The 16,143-nt window shown below is 38.9% G+C and overlaps 2 protein-coding genes across 4 annotated transcripts in view; both read right to left on the bottom strand.

The window, feature by feature from the left end:
* Nucleotides 1-1,374: 1,374 nt before the first annotated feature.
* The window catches only part of LOC134217440 (V-type proton ATPase subunit C), a 51,574-nt gene continuing 36,805 nt past the window's right edge, over nt 1,375-16,143 (bottom strand). For all 3 annotated transcript variants that reach the window (XM_062696206.1, XM_062696205.1, XM_062696204.1), the window contains exons 4-9: nt 5,796-5,982; nt 5,636-5,734; nt 5,316-5,571; nt 5,157-5,254; nt 4,960-5,095; nt 1,375-2,509 (exon numbers count right to left, since the gene is read on the bottom strand). In XM_062696206.1, the coding sequence (XP_062552190.1) occupies nt 2,414-2,509; nt 4,960-5,095; nt 5,157-5,254; nt 5,316-5,571; nt 5,636-5,734; nt 5,796-5,982 (872 nt within the window). In that variant the 3' untranslated portion in view covers nt 1,375-2,413. The remainder of the gene's footprint in view (nt 2,510-4,959; nt 5,096-5,156; nt 5,255-5,315; nt 5,572-5,635; nt 5,735-5,795; nt 5,983-16,143) is intronic.
* On the bottom strand, nt 5,991-16,140 carry LOC134217441 (uncharacterized). Its single transcript, XM_062696207.1, has 2 exons — nt 15,092-16,140; nt 5,991-6,892 (listed from the first exon to the last, which is right to left on the bottom strand). Exons 1-2 carry the CDS (start codon nt 15,352-15,354, stop codon nt 6,430-6,432), a joined length of 726 nt encoding a protein of 241 aa, XP_062552191.1. The 5' UTR covers nt 15,355-16,140; the 3' UTR covers nt 5,991-6,429.

Genomic DNA, 16,143 nt, shown 5'->3' with positions numbered 1-16,143 from the left:
GTGCCCAATTGAGTCTTATGAGGGCGCAAGCAGTGCGAGTCCGCACCTGCGGGAGCGCAAAATGTTGGCTTTGGGGGAGTTGGTAGTAACCATCAGTGCCCAATTGAGTCTTATGAGGGCGCAAGCAGTGCGAGTCCGCACCTGCGGGAGCGCAAAATGTTGGCTTTGGGGGAGTTGGTAGTAACCATCAGTGCCCAATTGAGTCTTATGAGGGCGCAAGCAGTGCGAGTCCGCACCTGCGGGAGCGCTACATGTTGGCTTTGGGGGAGTTGGTAGTAACCATCAGTGCCCAATTGAGTCTTATGAGGGCGCAAGCAGTGCGAGTCCGCACCTGCGGGAGCGCAAAATGTTGTCTTTGGGGGAGTTGATAGTAACCATCAGTGCCCAATTGAGTCTTATGAGGGCGCAAGCAGTGAGTCTGCACCTGCGGGAGCGCAAAATGTTGGCTTTGGGGAGTTGGTAGTAATCAACAATGCCCAATTGAGACTTATGTGGGCGGAAGCAGTGCGAATCTGCACCTGCGAGAGCGCAAAATGTTGGCTTTGGGGAGTTGGTAGTAACCATCAGTGCCCAATTGAGTCTTATGAGGGCGCAAGCAGTGCGAGTCCGCACCTGCGGGAGCGCAAAATGTTGGCTTTGGGGAGTTGGTAGTAACCATCAGTGCCCAATTGAGTCTTATGAGGGCGCAAGCAGTGCGAGTCCGCACATGCGGGAGCGCAAAATGTTGGCTTTGGGGGAGTTGGTAGTAACCATCAGTGCCCAATTGAGTCTTATGAGGGCGCAAGCAGTGCGAGTCCGCACATGCGGGAGCGCAAAATGTTGGCTTTGGGGGAGTTGGTAGTAACCATCAGTGCCCAATTGAGTCTTATGAGGGCGCAAGCAGTGCGAGTCCGCACCTGCGGGAGCATTTCAGGAGAATGTGAAAGTGTGCGGCCGTATCGCACACTATTTTTTGTACACACATACACGCTCACATCCACGCAAATCGCTCAAACAGACGAGAAAAAAAATTGCATTTGAGAAAAGCTTCTTGGTTGTAGACTAAGCTTGACTAAGCAGGACGGTAGGGCTGGAGCCAGAGTTTTCGTTCACACAACCACTTCAAACGCTGATTCGCTATTCATTCATACAAGGTTTAGGCTCGGTGCCAACGTAGTGTCTTTTCAGCGCTAAGTGCACGCGGCGTCAAAAAGACGCAGGTGTGCATCGGGTAAAAGCCGTAACGCAGCATTGGCTCACCAATTCACACCTGCGTTATTTTAACGCTACTGAGCAATTCGGAGCAACTTCAAATAATTTCGAACTGCTACATTAAACAGTACAGTACTCTTATTATGCAATTGGGCTCAGAACAGTTAGAAAACACATAAAATATCCCTTCATGGAATGGTATCATTCTTTATTTACACAAATAATTCGCATTTACTGACGCTGCAACAGATTTATATCTTCTCAAATCTTTTAGGTAATACATATCTGAATTAACACACATAATTTGCTTCCTAGACTTTTGCGTTTCGGTAGTTTATTGTTCAACATTGTTATAGGAATAATTCGCTTATGGTCTTTATTGCAATCTACGCGCCAAAGTGAATGCTCTTTTGCCAGTAACAGTTTCGTATTTTACTATCAGCATTTTGCACAAACAAAAAATACAATATCTGAACCATATGTACAACGGAAAACTTACTCAATGGACTGATCAATGTAGCACCATTCAGCATGGTGACGATCGATGGGTAATACTTGTTTTGATTGAATAAAAGCTATCGCCCTGAACCCGATAATTATGTGAGATGTTTGCACAAGCCGACCAACAAGGAACATAACAAAATCCATGCTTTTATTTATGTTGTAAACTTTTGTATTTTCATTTTTCATTTCCCCCCAGAAGAGTTGTGCTTCATTAACATTTCGATTCAGCATTTATTTACTCGAACGAAAAAATGTCATTTATTTTTGTAAAACACTTTTCTCGCTTTCTTGCCAGACGAAAAATAAATCAGTAATTATCAATATTATTTCTTAACAAAAATTAAAGTTATTCTATAATCGATACAACCTACTTAACTTAGAATCAAAATTAGATAAAATAATCAACAGTTAAACATAGTGACAGGAAGTAGTCAATAGTTGGGAATTTTGATTTAAAGGATTGATTTTACACCATCATTAAGTCCGGTTTGAATATCCTCCGGGGCACCACCTGGGTTTCTTATGTATTTCGCATCTGAACGTCGTAGGTCTTTCAAGGAGCAGAACGTGGGACGGGGAAAGCATTATAAGGATAAGATTGATGATGACGATGACAACGAGATGGCGGACTTATCCTCTGCGGTTGTTTCTTGCACATGCTTCCTGGATTTGCTGGCTGAGGCTGAACTGGAACGGGATGCGTAGGCACGGAAGCGTCTTAGACCTTACTCTCGACCATGTCAATATTCAGTTTGTAGTACACGTACGGAAAGTACTCCGATTGTCCAAAACCAAGGCCGGGGATATCGACGTTCTGAAGTAGAAAGGTTGAAGTATAAAAAAAACATTAAAACAATTTTGAAAAAGTTAGTCATAATTATGCACTTTTTCTTATTTTAGCCATCAAAAGTCTCGAGCGACTCGAAATGGATTTTATGTTGGATAGATTTTCAAATCTTAGCTCTGGTGGCAGTTGCTTTTTATCTTATTATATGCTCTCCACTTCTCGATGTTCTATATCTTGATATCTCTCCATATGTTGATGGTTTTTTCTGTCCCTTCAATCTACATTAGGGTGGCTCATATTAGTATGGAAAAAACTTTTTTCAATTTTTTAGATGGGCCGCCCTTTTATTCGGTTCTATTTGATGCCCTGATGCTCTGGACTAAATTTCAGCCAAATCGGTCAACGTTTGGGCGGTGCTAAACTCGTTGGAAGTTTATATGCAAAAATGTATGCAGAAACATCCAAAAACAGTGAATTGCAGTTGGACGAAACAATTTACGATGAAGAACTATGATACTCATTCAGATCTTGAAGAATTTAATACAGAATGTTATGCAGAAAACCGCAAGACGATTAGAGTTTGCCCGGCGAAGTTATTACCATTTCTCTGGAGTGGGGTTTGGGCAAATTTCGTTTCTTGTACCTTTGAAAAGAAATAAATTCACCCCTACAACACTCCAGTAAAATGCTCATATCTTTGCCTAATAAACTCTAATCTTCGCGGTTTTCAGCATAACATTCTGTATTTAATTCTACAAGAACTGAATGAGTAACATGGTTCTTGATTGTAAATTGTGCCGTCCAACTGCTAATCACTGTTTTTCGATGTTTCTGCATACATTTTTCCATATAAACTTCCAACGAGTTTAGCACCGCCCAAACGTTGACCGATTTGGCTGATTTTTTTCCAGAGCATCAGGGCATCAAATAGAACCGAATAAGAGGGCGGCCTATCAAAAAATTTGAAAAAGTGATATCTCTCTATCTCGATGTGTTCTAGTCATATTTTGATCAGAATTATCTCTTCCTATGTCGATATATTTAAATTTCTAGGCTACTAGACCATCTTTGAACAATAACAAACACAGCAAAAATAAGGCATTACATATGATTTCTCGTTTAACTTTCAAAGTGATTTAAGTAACATTTTTTTCATGAATTAATTTGAGTACTGCAATCAATAGTTTTCATGTTGTTCTGTAGATTGCGCTATTCAAATTAATTCATGAGAAAAATGTTACTTAGGTCCTTTTCAAAAGTTGAGCGAGATTTGTTGTCGTTTTTCATAGCAACGAGGAATCTAGTACCCACTTCAATTTTCCTTCCATTCCTCGACATCCCTTCGACATCGATTTGTGGAGAGGTGACTCATTTGTAAAAGACGTAACGCAGGCAATTATTAAGGCTCCCCCAGACCTAAACGATTTCATCGCAGCGACGGCGACAACTAGTTGCCGCGATTCTATCGTTGGGTCGCTGCAGACAATGATCTATTAACACTTCCATACCAACGGCGACAGAATCGCTGTCGCCAAGCGATAGAATCGCGTCGCGACTGTCGCGTCACGTGTGTTTGGGGGAACCTTAAAGTGCTGCTACAAATTAAAATCTACACGGAACCGCGAAACAACTCACTTTACGGTTCCTTTCACTCAAATCCACCCTTGCGTGGAAGAAGCCAAAAATAAGTAAAATGTGAAAAAATCCGATGAGTACTTTACCTTTACTCCCGTGTTGAATTTTCACCCATTGTGAAGTTTCACCAACTCAAATTTATGTTATTTTCACTCACCCGAAACTATGGTGAAAACAACTCAAATTTGACTTCTTCCACGCTGGGTCGATGCAGTTCTCTTTGTTTTTAAATCATTCATGAGAGGAGTGAGAAACTACCTAATATTGAGTTAAAAATTTGAACTTTGTACTCAAAGTTGAGTTCTTTAAACTTTTTTTTTATGTTCTTTATTTTTTCTGTGTAAGCTCTAATTTGCCAACAAGTGCTCCAAATATTATCTAAAAAAGTTTTAGTTGCCGATGTCGGGATGATAATGAGTCATCGCTCTTACCGACAGTATGGAGGTCGAATAACATTTTTTTTTTCAAAAAGGTCTCCTATAATTTAGCTTTCTTGCCCCAAGTACATTTAATCTGTTCTATATGCATTCTAAGTACTTGAATCAGTGACCCATTTCACTCCCATTTGACCCATTGTCACCCCCGACGATGGTGATCGTGTTATTATACAAATGAAATTTGTCCGACCTTTGATGTTTGTTTTCGACCTCCTGACTGTCAGTGGAAATGATGACCCAATCTCTCCCTTGAACTCCTGATGACGGTAATTTATTAAGGGTCAAAAGAATTTTTTTTTCTACAGCGGTATTTTTAGAGCGTTCTATTTATCAGAATTTGAATAGTTGAGCAGCTAGACATTTGTTTGGCATAGTATGCAACATTTTGGTAATAATTGTACTTACATCCGCATTTCCTCCAGACGACGCCGCCGAACCATCCAAATGTCCATACAGCTGCATAAGAATGTCCCTCAAGCGTTTGGTATTCTTTTTGTTGGGGTGAATGAGAATGGCTTGGAAATTAACTGGCAAACCGTATCTACGAGGAAGAATTGCATTGATGTGTGCTTTTTGTATAACACATTAAAACAAATAAATACCTTAGAACGGACTCTACGAACACACGAAGGGCTTTCACGTGGATCCATGCACAGAAGCACTCGCTAAAGTTAACCTTCAGCCATCTTACGAGGGGACCCTATGAAAAATAAAACCGATTTATATCCAAGCTGATAGGTCGATGTACAGGGAGAACTTACAAATTGCTTTTTCTTGTCCGTCACCAATTTGGTGATTTCGTTTTTACCGGCAGCCAATTCTTCCTCGTTGTAGGTGAACTCACGCACCACAAACTTGCGCTCACGGGCATGCAGTTTGAACTCGTCCACGACCTTCTTGAATAGCGTCACCGTGCACAGTGCGTAGTCATTGTCCTGGGTGATCAATTGCGATGAACGGGGCACGATCATATCGGTGATCTTCTCGTAGTTCGTGTTCCAGTCATTGACCATTTGCCTGAAATAAAGCGAGGATGTGTAATCGACGAAACCGCAGACACTCCATTCGAAAATGAATTTACTTGGGCACGATCACTAGCAATGTGGTCAAGTATTCGGAATCTAGGATGAAGTGCTCACGCTTGACCAGGTCCGCTAAATTACGAGTCAACAAGCTTCCACTGGAAGTAAAAAACGAGGAATTAAAATTAGGATATCCGGTATGTTTAGGGGATTACTCACGTCTGTTTCTTTTCCAGATTCTGCAGATTGCCCTTCAGATTGTTGTAGGCAGCCGACTTGGTCTTGAGATCCGCATCGATCTGGCCAACCTGTTTCGAGATAATGTCGGCAATGTTCCGGAGTGATTGCTTCGTTGGATATTTGGCCAGATCCCACTGGAAACGGGTGATGTAAGTGGTCAGGTCATCTAGTAAAAGGTTGGGGAGCCAAAATTGTCCATAATTAGATTCAAGTTTATGTCTTTTAGACTAATAATTTCAACTACAAAAAGACGACTGTATGAGGAAACATTTTCGGCACACATTTTTTAAGCGAAGGGACTAGGTATTTCATAAAAACGTTTCAGCCTTGACTCACTTCTGCTAGAAAATATAAACTGGTCACTTGCTGCCAACTTTCAACTGCTTTGAACTAAAGAAAACCGAAACGCAACCAAAGCTGATCAACATAAGAGAAGGAGTTCCGAATTATTTGATAAAAATGGGAACATGGATTTGCGTGCAACTCAATAGACAGAACTATCGGACCAAAGCTACGGTTTGTGAAAGGAACTACTAAGGACGGATCAAGTGGAATTGGGATAATGACTGTATTATATAAAGTTGCTGAAAGATGTGAAAAGATGCTGTATTGATTACTGTGAATTTAAGGAGATTTGAGTGTGCTTCTTAAATTGGTGGGTGGTGACAGAAACGGCGAAAAAAAGGGTGGGACTCAAATTGAAACCGTGAGTGCAGAGTGGTGTTGCAATAGAAGAAGAAAAAGATCTAGAAATAAAAAAGTCAGAAATATAGAATAGTCGTGTAACGGAACAGAGAAACAAAGAATGTGAACCAGGTGTCTGACCTGGACTGATCGGGCCGTATAGTGAAGGCACCGCACCATTCCGAACAGTTGCGGTAGTGGACGTTGTAGTATTAGTAGTGGCCACTGCCGATGGCACTGTAGAGTTACTGACATTTCCACCATAAACCTCTTGTTCCATTGTTTCTGGACTGGACCGTCCTTGGCTGCCACAACAGCTGCTCACCGGCGAAGACCGGAATGGCAAACTTCCACCGGTCGTACCACCACAAATGTGACTGGATGAGCGGCTCCTAATGGTACACAACGAGATAGGCGAGTTTTGAACGGTTTACAAAAAGTACATCTCATCATGATCGATAACAGACTAGCAATGGGTGAACAGCAAACACACAACGGATCATCGGAAGGACCCGTTTGAGCGTGATGGAATATTTCTACATGGAAAATGATTTTTTTTATATAGCCAATTGAATTCGCAACGATTGCTGATTTTAACAAACACAGAGCCAATTTTCAACGGAAACAATGCATGAATGAAACCTTTCCAAATCTAGGAACGATACACCAAGACTCGCTATACATACTATGGATCTGAAACAAGACAAGATAACTGGATGTAATTTTCCTATCAGAATCCCGAGTGGTCGATTCGACAAACGCTGTCAATTACTTACATCCTAGCATTAAACTGCATGTGTGTTAACGAAGTAGACGCATACAAATTTCACTTTGCATTCTGGAGAATATTTTACGAGGGAATTCTGCTATGAGCTGTCTTGTCTCGTGTCAGTTATGAACATAGTGAGAGTGAACATATTGCAAAGCATTGTGAAGAGCAAGTGATACAAAGAATACCTGGTAAATCAAATTGCAAGGACCCGTTTGAACGTGATGGAATATTTCTACATGGAAAATGATTTTTTAATGTTGCCAATTGAAATAGCAAAGACTGTTGATTTGTACAAACACAGAACCAATTGCATGACAAAATTCCAAATTTGTTCACAAAATAATTTACAAGATTTGATCTATTGGATTAGGGTGGCTCAAATTAGTATGGAAAGAACTTATTTCAAATTTTTAGATGGGCCTCCCTCTTATTCCGTTCTATCTTATGCAACGTACACACCAGTCAAGCAGTTTGACGAACATTGACTCCGCCCCCAAGAAAACGCTTCGGTTGCTGCTTTGTTTGATCGTGTGTGAAGTTGTTCGAACAACGATTTGACAGTTGGCGGGTCAGTTGGAAAAAATTAAAACGGTTTGATTTTGGTTTGAGTTGCCGGCGGTGGAGTCAAAGTTCGCCAAACATGTTTAAGCATTTGTAGTGAAGTTGCACAAACCCCCATATATTTTTTGATGGTTGGTGCTCAAGTTGGCGCTTCGGTCGTTCGTGTGTGAGATTGTTGGTCGAATAAATTGATTGTTGGTGCTGCTGTTGGTGAAACTTGATGGATGTTTGAATAAACCAGAGGTGGAGTCGATGTTGGTCAAACTGCTTGACCGTGTGTACGTTCCATTATGCCCTGATACTCTAGACAAAATTTTAGCCAAATTGGTCAACGTTTGAGCGGAGCTTCGCTCATTGGCAGTTTATATTGAAAAATCTATTGAAAAACATCGAAAAACAGTAATTTGGAGGTACATGGCACCATTTACGATGGAAAACTTTGAAACTAAATACAGAATGTTATGCTGGAAATCGCGAGAAAAGAAGACGAAGTTATTAGCATTTCTCTGAAGTGTAGATGTAGAACGGAATAAGATATCGACCCATAAGAAAAAATGATAGTATTTTTGAGCCACCTCAATATACATATGATAAAAAGTCTAGACCAACATTTGAAAAGGGACTCTAATCCTTCTGATTCATTGTCCACATATATAGCTAAATATGAAGGCGAAGAATCAGAAGGAATAAATTTTGGCTGTTACACCCTTTTCAAATGTTGATCTAGAAGTGTGAAATAAAGTATTCGTACTTTATAGTAATATAGGTTTAGTTAATCATCATTACCTAATTATGCCAATATTTATTTTAAATCATCATATTTTTGGAATTAGGTCTTAGGTCCCATTCACGTCATCCAACATTTCGTTATTAGGAATTAGCATTACAATAAAATTTTTGAATATTACTATTCATTAATTCATCTTTTCACTCTAGAAGCGGGATGTAAATAATGGACGTTCTTCAATGTGACGATGGTTAGTATGAGAGTAGATGTTCTGCGAAACATTACTGAAAAGGTACCGTCGACGGGGGTGACAATGGGCCAAATGGGGGTGAGAATGGGTCACGGTTTCAACTACTTAGAATCCTTGAAGAATAGATTTAATGTATCTGAGGGCAAGAAAACTATAAGAGACCTTTCTGAATGATTTTGTTATCCGACCTCCAGACTGTAGATGAGGAGAGCGATGACCCATTCTCACCCCCCAAACCCATTGTCACCCCCGATGGCGGTAGTATTATCTGGTTGCTATTGGATATCAACATTTATTTCTATCATTTCATTGCTGGGTATTAATGAATGATTTTTATGTGACATGAAAAAGAAAAAGTTCATAATATTTGCTTGTGTTTCAAACTTGTGTAGATGATAGAAAAGCTTCAACGGGATGCATCATCAGAGAGCCTATGTTACTTTGTGGTTTGGTTGTTTGATTATGCACAGCAGATTAACAAATTAATATTTAATGTACAAACACAAAGAAACATTTTTCTTAGCGGAACTATTGCGAATTCCGAGACGCTTATTCACAAATAAATAACTTTTTTGGTTCAATTTGAAAACATTCCATAACCATGTGGTTATATTTTTAATTAACAATCACGCTGCGGTCTTTTGTGTATCAATAAATTAAAATATTGAGAAGGCCTTCGTATTACGCCAACACCCTCCTCAATTTAAATTCGGTTGAGCTTTTGTAAAACTGGATGATTAGTTGCAGGTTGAGATGTAACCTGGGACGATGTAACGAATAAACTTGTAATCAGTGCAAAGAAAAAATTCAATTTTTAAAATCTATCTATCTATCTTCTATCTTCTTCTATCTATCTATATATATAAAACTCAATGTTTGTATGTTTGTATGTATGTTTGAATGTATGCTTGTATGTATGTTCCAGCATAACTTCTGAACCCCTTGGCCGATTTTAACCAAATTTGGAACACACATTCTTTATCTTAAGGAGACGACGATAGAGGGGTTAGGGATAACCTTTTAAAAGGGGAAAGTGTGGGGGAGGGTATTGCTCAGCTATCGATCAACTCAGTGTAACTTCTGACCAAGGGGTTCAGGGGTTCGATTTCAACCAAATTTGGAATACACATTCTTTATCTGAAGGAGACGACGATAGAGGGGTTAAGAATGCTTTTTGGAAAAGAGGGAGGTTGTGGGGGGAGAAGTATTGTTTAGTTATCGATCAACGCAGTGTAACTTTTGAACCCATTGGCCGATTTCAACCAAACTTGGAACACACATTCTTAAGGAGACAACGATTGAGGGGTTAGGGCTGGCCTTTTAAAAGGGGAAGGGTGTGGAGGGAGGTTTATTGCTCAGTTATCGATCAACTCAAGTTAACTTCTGAACCCCTTGGCCGATTTCAACCAGATTTGGAACACAAATTCGTTATCTTAAGGGACGACTATATGGGGCTTAGGGATGCTCCTTGGAAAAGGGGGAGGGTGTGGGAGGAGGGTTATTGCTTAGTTATCGATCAACTCAGTGTAAGTCTCGAACCCCTTGGTCGATTTGAACCAAATTTTTTATCCTAATGAAGCGATTGGGTAAGTCATTTTAAACGAGGGAGGGTGTGAGAGAGGGGTATTGTTTTGTTATCGAGCAATTCAGCATAACATCTGAACCCATTTACCGATGTTCACCAAATTTGTAACCCATATTCTCTGTCTAAAGAAGACTACATCAGACTGGGTAGGAGTGTCATTGCTGAAGGAAATAGAGGTTTTATTTATTGAACTAACAGTTTAGCATACCTTTTTATCGCATGGGTCAGTTCAAACCAAATTTGTAACCACGTAATTTCTACCCAAAAGGAAACTATTATAGAGAGGCTAGGAGGAATGCAGGAGGTTATTGGGGTCGGGTATTGTTTAGAAAACGACTTAATTTAAAATCCCTCTTGTTTAGTTAATCCGAGGTTCGTTGACATTGTGCAATGCTCCGCAAACAAATTGCCCGAACTCCTTAAAATTGTAAAAATCCTAGACAATGACATTTTCTCGGTGATAACATTTCTCCAAAAATGACTTTAACAAAAGTGATATTTCCGAAAATAATACTTCCCGATACACATATCCCAGAATATGACATTTCCTGAAAATGACATATCCCTAAATGAAAACAGACCATTACTGCCGTAATCTGAAAAAGTGACGTAATTTTCCAAAAAATGGTGTTAACGAGTACTACTTATCGAGCTCTTTAACAGAAAAAGGAGAAAATACATGTTGTAAAATGGCTGTTACGTCACTATTCCAGATTACGGCAGATTAAAATAACACTATTTGGCCAATATTTTTCGACATGAAGGTCATTTGGGATAATTTTGAACAGCATCAAAAAAATCTTGCATAGAAAGCAAGCATTTGCTGGGTATAAAACAAATAATTATTGTAACCCTTAATCGGAATAATGGTTTGCCCAGTGAAAAGCAATGATTAATGTGTTTTCTTCTGGATAGTAGATGTGATTGCCTCTTTAAAAGTAGGCATTTGCCCGAAATAAGGCAATGGAGGGTGTGACCCCTTCTTTAAAAACATGCGTTCGCCCGAAATAAGGCACTGGTGGATGTTTTTCCTTCTTTAGAAATAGACGTTTGCCCGGAATAAGGCTATTCAAACTCACGATCCCTTCTTCAAAATCAGTCAATGTTTCCAAAAGCCAGTAATTTAAGTAATTTTTCTAACATAAGCTGTTATGAACTTTGTTTAGGTTTTTCTTGAAATAGCTAAAATTTCTAACAAAAGCAAATGCTTTTAATTGTAAATCAATAGTTACTTGATTGTTTTCAATAGTTTCACTATTTTTACTCAGAATTGATTATATTTTCAATCTAATGAAACCATAAAGTTGTGCTAAATACTGCTCTTTGTTGTTGAAACAATTCGATGAATGTTGGAAGGTGTAAAATTTGATGGAGCTCTACAGCTACCATGGGAAGGAAAGGGTTAATGTCAAGAAATCATTCAGAACTTTTTAGTAGAATGTCTTCACTTGTCATAAGACGAGTTAAGTACTGTCCCATTCAATTCCACCACTTGATTGTCACTTGATTTCACACTGAGGACGGCGTTACTGATCGAGAAACGTATCTGTAAAATTACAATCAAGTGGTGGAATTAAATGGGATAGTACTAATCGTCTTATGACAAGATAATAAATGTTGTCAACGTTTTGTTAGGAAAGCATGTCCACACAGTTATTCATAACACAATTTATTTTGCCTTACTATTCGATTAGTCTTTCAACTTCAAGTGAATTATTATAAATAGGCATTTTTATGAGGGGGAATTGGGCATAATCTCCGTAAAACTAATGAAAAATTACCAGTTTCAATTAAGCATATTGCTGAAACATTTGGATTAGAAAAATATTCCACATAAAACTCAGACGCATAATATGGACGATACTATCAGAAGTTGTCCACTGTCCAGCATCTGGAGCCACCCCATTCATACACAACGCTCACACCACAGTGGAATAATATAAAATATCCTAAAAGTTGGCAATTAACAATGTTTGAAACCCTCTATGTATGGGATGAATGAACGGGAATCATTGGTTCTGAAATGTATACTGGGTTATGAAAGAATTTAAATTTTCAATAATTGAACGTTGATAATCAAAAATTTCAATAAAACTGGCAAATTGGTGGAATGTTTCCGAGTATATTGGTTCATAAATCTCAAAAGTCCATCGAAGGATAAAGGCGCTATTAACACTCCAAGCCTTGCCCTTAGACGTAGTTCACGTAATAAAAACAGTCTGAAATCTATGAGAAACATAAATTACTAATAACTCGAATGTTTTTCTAACTTACATACATTCTGTAAAGATTATTTTCGCTATCAGATTCACATTAGACATGATTTACTTATTTTCATAAGATTTATTAAGTCGCCGGAGGTCCGAAGAATCACGTGATGATCAATCGGAACTAATAAATTTGCCTAAATGATGCCGCAGCAAAATAATGTCATTCTATTATGAAACATACGTGTCCTTGTTCTATAACAACTCATGTCGAGAAGGTCAATATTTCACATGAATAGGCATACCAGAGGCATACCAGAATTTCGAGAATAGTGGACCCAGCATATGTCATAAGAGGTTAATCAAGTATACTATGTTCATAGGTTACTTAACAAGTGTTTTGATTGTTTTCAGTCATTGCTGCACTACCCTTATTCGCACAAGAGTCCCATGTCAGTTTTTCCACGGCAAATTTCTCCAACTTGAGACCTTTGCCGTGGAATTTTGAATTTTGTTTTATATAGAGAAATACCAGAAATACTTCCCTGGTAGCCCAAAACCAGCTATCTATTTCAATAATTGGTTAAGAGTTAGTAGACTATGTATGTGGTAGCCATGAAAACAAATTCATCGAAAATGTATGCTGCCGTCGTATGCATATTTGTCCCATGTTTTCTGGGATTTCCTATGTACATGTGACAGTTATGCGTATAACGACAGTATACAAGTGCGGAAAAACAGAATCGGATAGGCAGCCACCACCAAACAGTGATGATAAAACGCTTCGTTCTTGCTCATTTTGTGTTGATGACCACACAACTGTGTAAAACAAGTTGGAATACATGCTCAAAACTGGTGTCCATCACTTTTGGAGCTTTCTAAAGAAATAGTTCATGGGTATGGCCTCCCGAATCTGTTCTTTATCATGCCAGCTTGTGAAAAAAGTCTCTCACGGTATGCTACTTATCGTAAATGTATACAGAGATGTTAAGTGAGAGATTTTTTCATTCTCTTTTGGATTCAATCTCTGAGTGTAAGGGATTTCGAGCTATTTAGCATTGAACCCAAATGCTGATCAGAACGAAATACTTTCCACTTAACCAAATCTTAGCATGAGGACAGTCTATTGTCTAACGGTTGTGCCATGCAACAATGAGTGGTTTCTTTCACATACATACCTACATACATACATAACTTTTTATTCCATTGGCAATTTGTTATGGGACTCTTACGCGAATTGGGGCAGCATATAGCTGTATTAGCAACCCGGAGAAATCAATTTAAAATGCGGTTATCCAAAACTAAGTTGATTCGCGTTGAATCCCAGGAAATACCCGTGTAAATACAGAAATCCGCGCAAGAAAAACCGTGTCAATCACAAGATCTGTGTAAACATTATTCAACGAAAATCGATTTTTCACGGTTTTTCGTGTCCTTTGAAAAATAGTTGAATAGAAAAGGACCCGCGTAAAAACCGAGTCTTTTTACAAAAAAAAATGTTGCGTTTAAATTAAGGTAAAACTGTCCAAAGCCCAAATAATTGTTACCTCGCATTTTCAGAGGCATCAATCTAACCAAAGAAGCGACGAATAATCTTTGTCATCTTTTTATTTTAGCTTTGCTGTGTCGCAACAAGCGCGGAATAAAAGGATAACAGACTGCTCGTCTTATAAGGTCTTAAACTCACTTAAAATTATTTCATTGAAATTCCTATGGTTTTTCATCCAATTGATTGGACCAAAATAGACCATAACCTTCTTCTTCAATGGCTCTACATTCCAACTGAAACTTGGCCTGCTTTTCAACTTAGTATTCTTAGTATTCTCAGTTATTAATTGAAAGCTTTTCTATGCGCGCCATTGCATGAGTATGTATCTTTTGTGGCAAGTACAATAGATACACTATGCTCAGGGTGCCGTAAAAGTTTCCAACCCGAAAACATCCTAGACCGGACCGAGAATCGCACTCGCCATCTCTGGATTGGCCATCCTACGCCTTCGCTCGCAAAGCTATTGGAAACCCCTAACCTAATAAGTGATAAAATAACAATTCAAGCACATTAGGCGCATAGAAAAATCAAACTAGAAATAGAGTTTAAAAGCTTAGTTGTAATCCCATGCTCAAAATGTTGTGAACTTCAGGATTAAACCTCAGATTCAGGGTATAACATGAGGCTATGAACTTTTTACAATCCAAAAATTTTGCTTTTTTAGTTAAAAAAATCTGGTTTGTGTATCTTGTAATCCTGATCTACTGTGAGATCTTATTCATTATAAGCAATCAAAAAAACATGAAAACCACTGTATTGTAGGTGAGTCTAGAAACCTGCGATATATACAAAAATTATCATTTAAGTTTTTTTTTTGTCTTGGATTTTTAATGCAGCAAATTTACATAAGCCCATAGAAATATTCACAACGAGATGTACAAAATAGAAACGTAACAACAAAGAGGTGCGTATATTCGCAATTCGCTGTCAGTGCCTGTACCTGGATTTGTGTGAGCTTTTACGCCTATGAAACCACCATTCGAAGCCACTCTCGTGATCGTGATCACGATCGTGCTCCTGCTCTGGGTCTGGTGAAGGCGCATTGCAATTGCTACTATGACTGCGCTTTCTAGGTCCGAAAAACAGAGGACCATTAGTCGTTGGGGACTGGGACTGTTGTTGTTGCTGCTGTTGCTGCGGCTGTTGTTGCTTGTGAGATTCTAGACTGCCGGTGATTTCTACGGTAACGGGAGAATTAGGCATCGAACCAGATGCAACGCACACACAACCCGACGGATCAATATCCCGCTCTGAGCCAGACGCCGATGAGTTTGTATGATGGGAACAATAACTGCTGTTCGAGTTTGTACCATGACTGCTGGCGTCAGTGTAAGAGAGATGTTGCTGATGCGACGATGATGAAGTATTGTAAAATATTTCGCCGGTATCTTCGGATGGAGATTCATCGAATGGTCCGGGACCTTGTGTTTAGTTTTAGTTTTGTTTTGTTAGTTTAGGTTTTTTTTAATGATTTCATGTAGGTAATTATACTGTCAATTGTCAGCCTAAAGCTAAAATGATGAATGTGTGTATGTGTAGTTTACGCGATGTAATAAAGTTATTTGTAGAGTTCTCGGGGAATGCTTGAAGGTTGGAGAATGTGCAAAATATTAAGGATGCATGCCATAATTTAAATCAGGGAATGATTCAGATTGTCATGCATTAGAGAAATGAAAATGCTAAACTAAAGGTTGGGTACCGCTACAAAATACTTTTGAAAGGGAAAGCAGTTTCTCCACCGCCAATTGTAATAAAATTTACGAATCAAGTAGATACGAAGCCGTATAAATTGAGAAAACAAAATAACCAAAACGGAATACAGCAGTTATGAAAGTTTGGTGCGTTCGACAGTCTTCCTACTATTTAACTTTGATGCGATGATTGTTGGAAGTCCTCTATCAAATTTCAGATTTGAAAAGCTCTTCGAGCGTTCGATCGCTAAATCGCGACTGATACGATAAACACTACCGCAGAGGATAGAAAATATTTTAT

The sequence above is a fragment of the Armigeres subalbatus genome, chromosome 2, assembly GCF_024139115.2.
Source record: "Armigeres subalbatus isolate Guangzhou_Male chromosome 2, GZ_Asu_2, whole genome shotgun sequence".
NCBI classification, from domain to species: Eukaryota; Metazoa; Arthropoda; class Insecta; order Diptera; family Culicidae; genus Armigeres; species Armigeres subalbatus.
The sequence above is the reverse complement of the archived record's forward strand: the minus strand, read 5'-3'. Positions and strand labels throughout refer to the sequence as shown.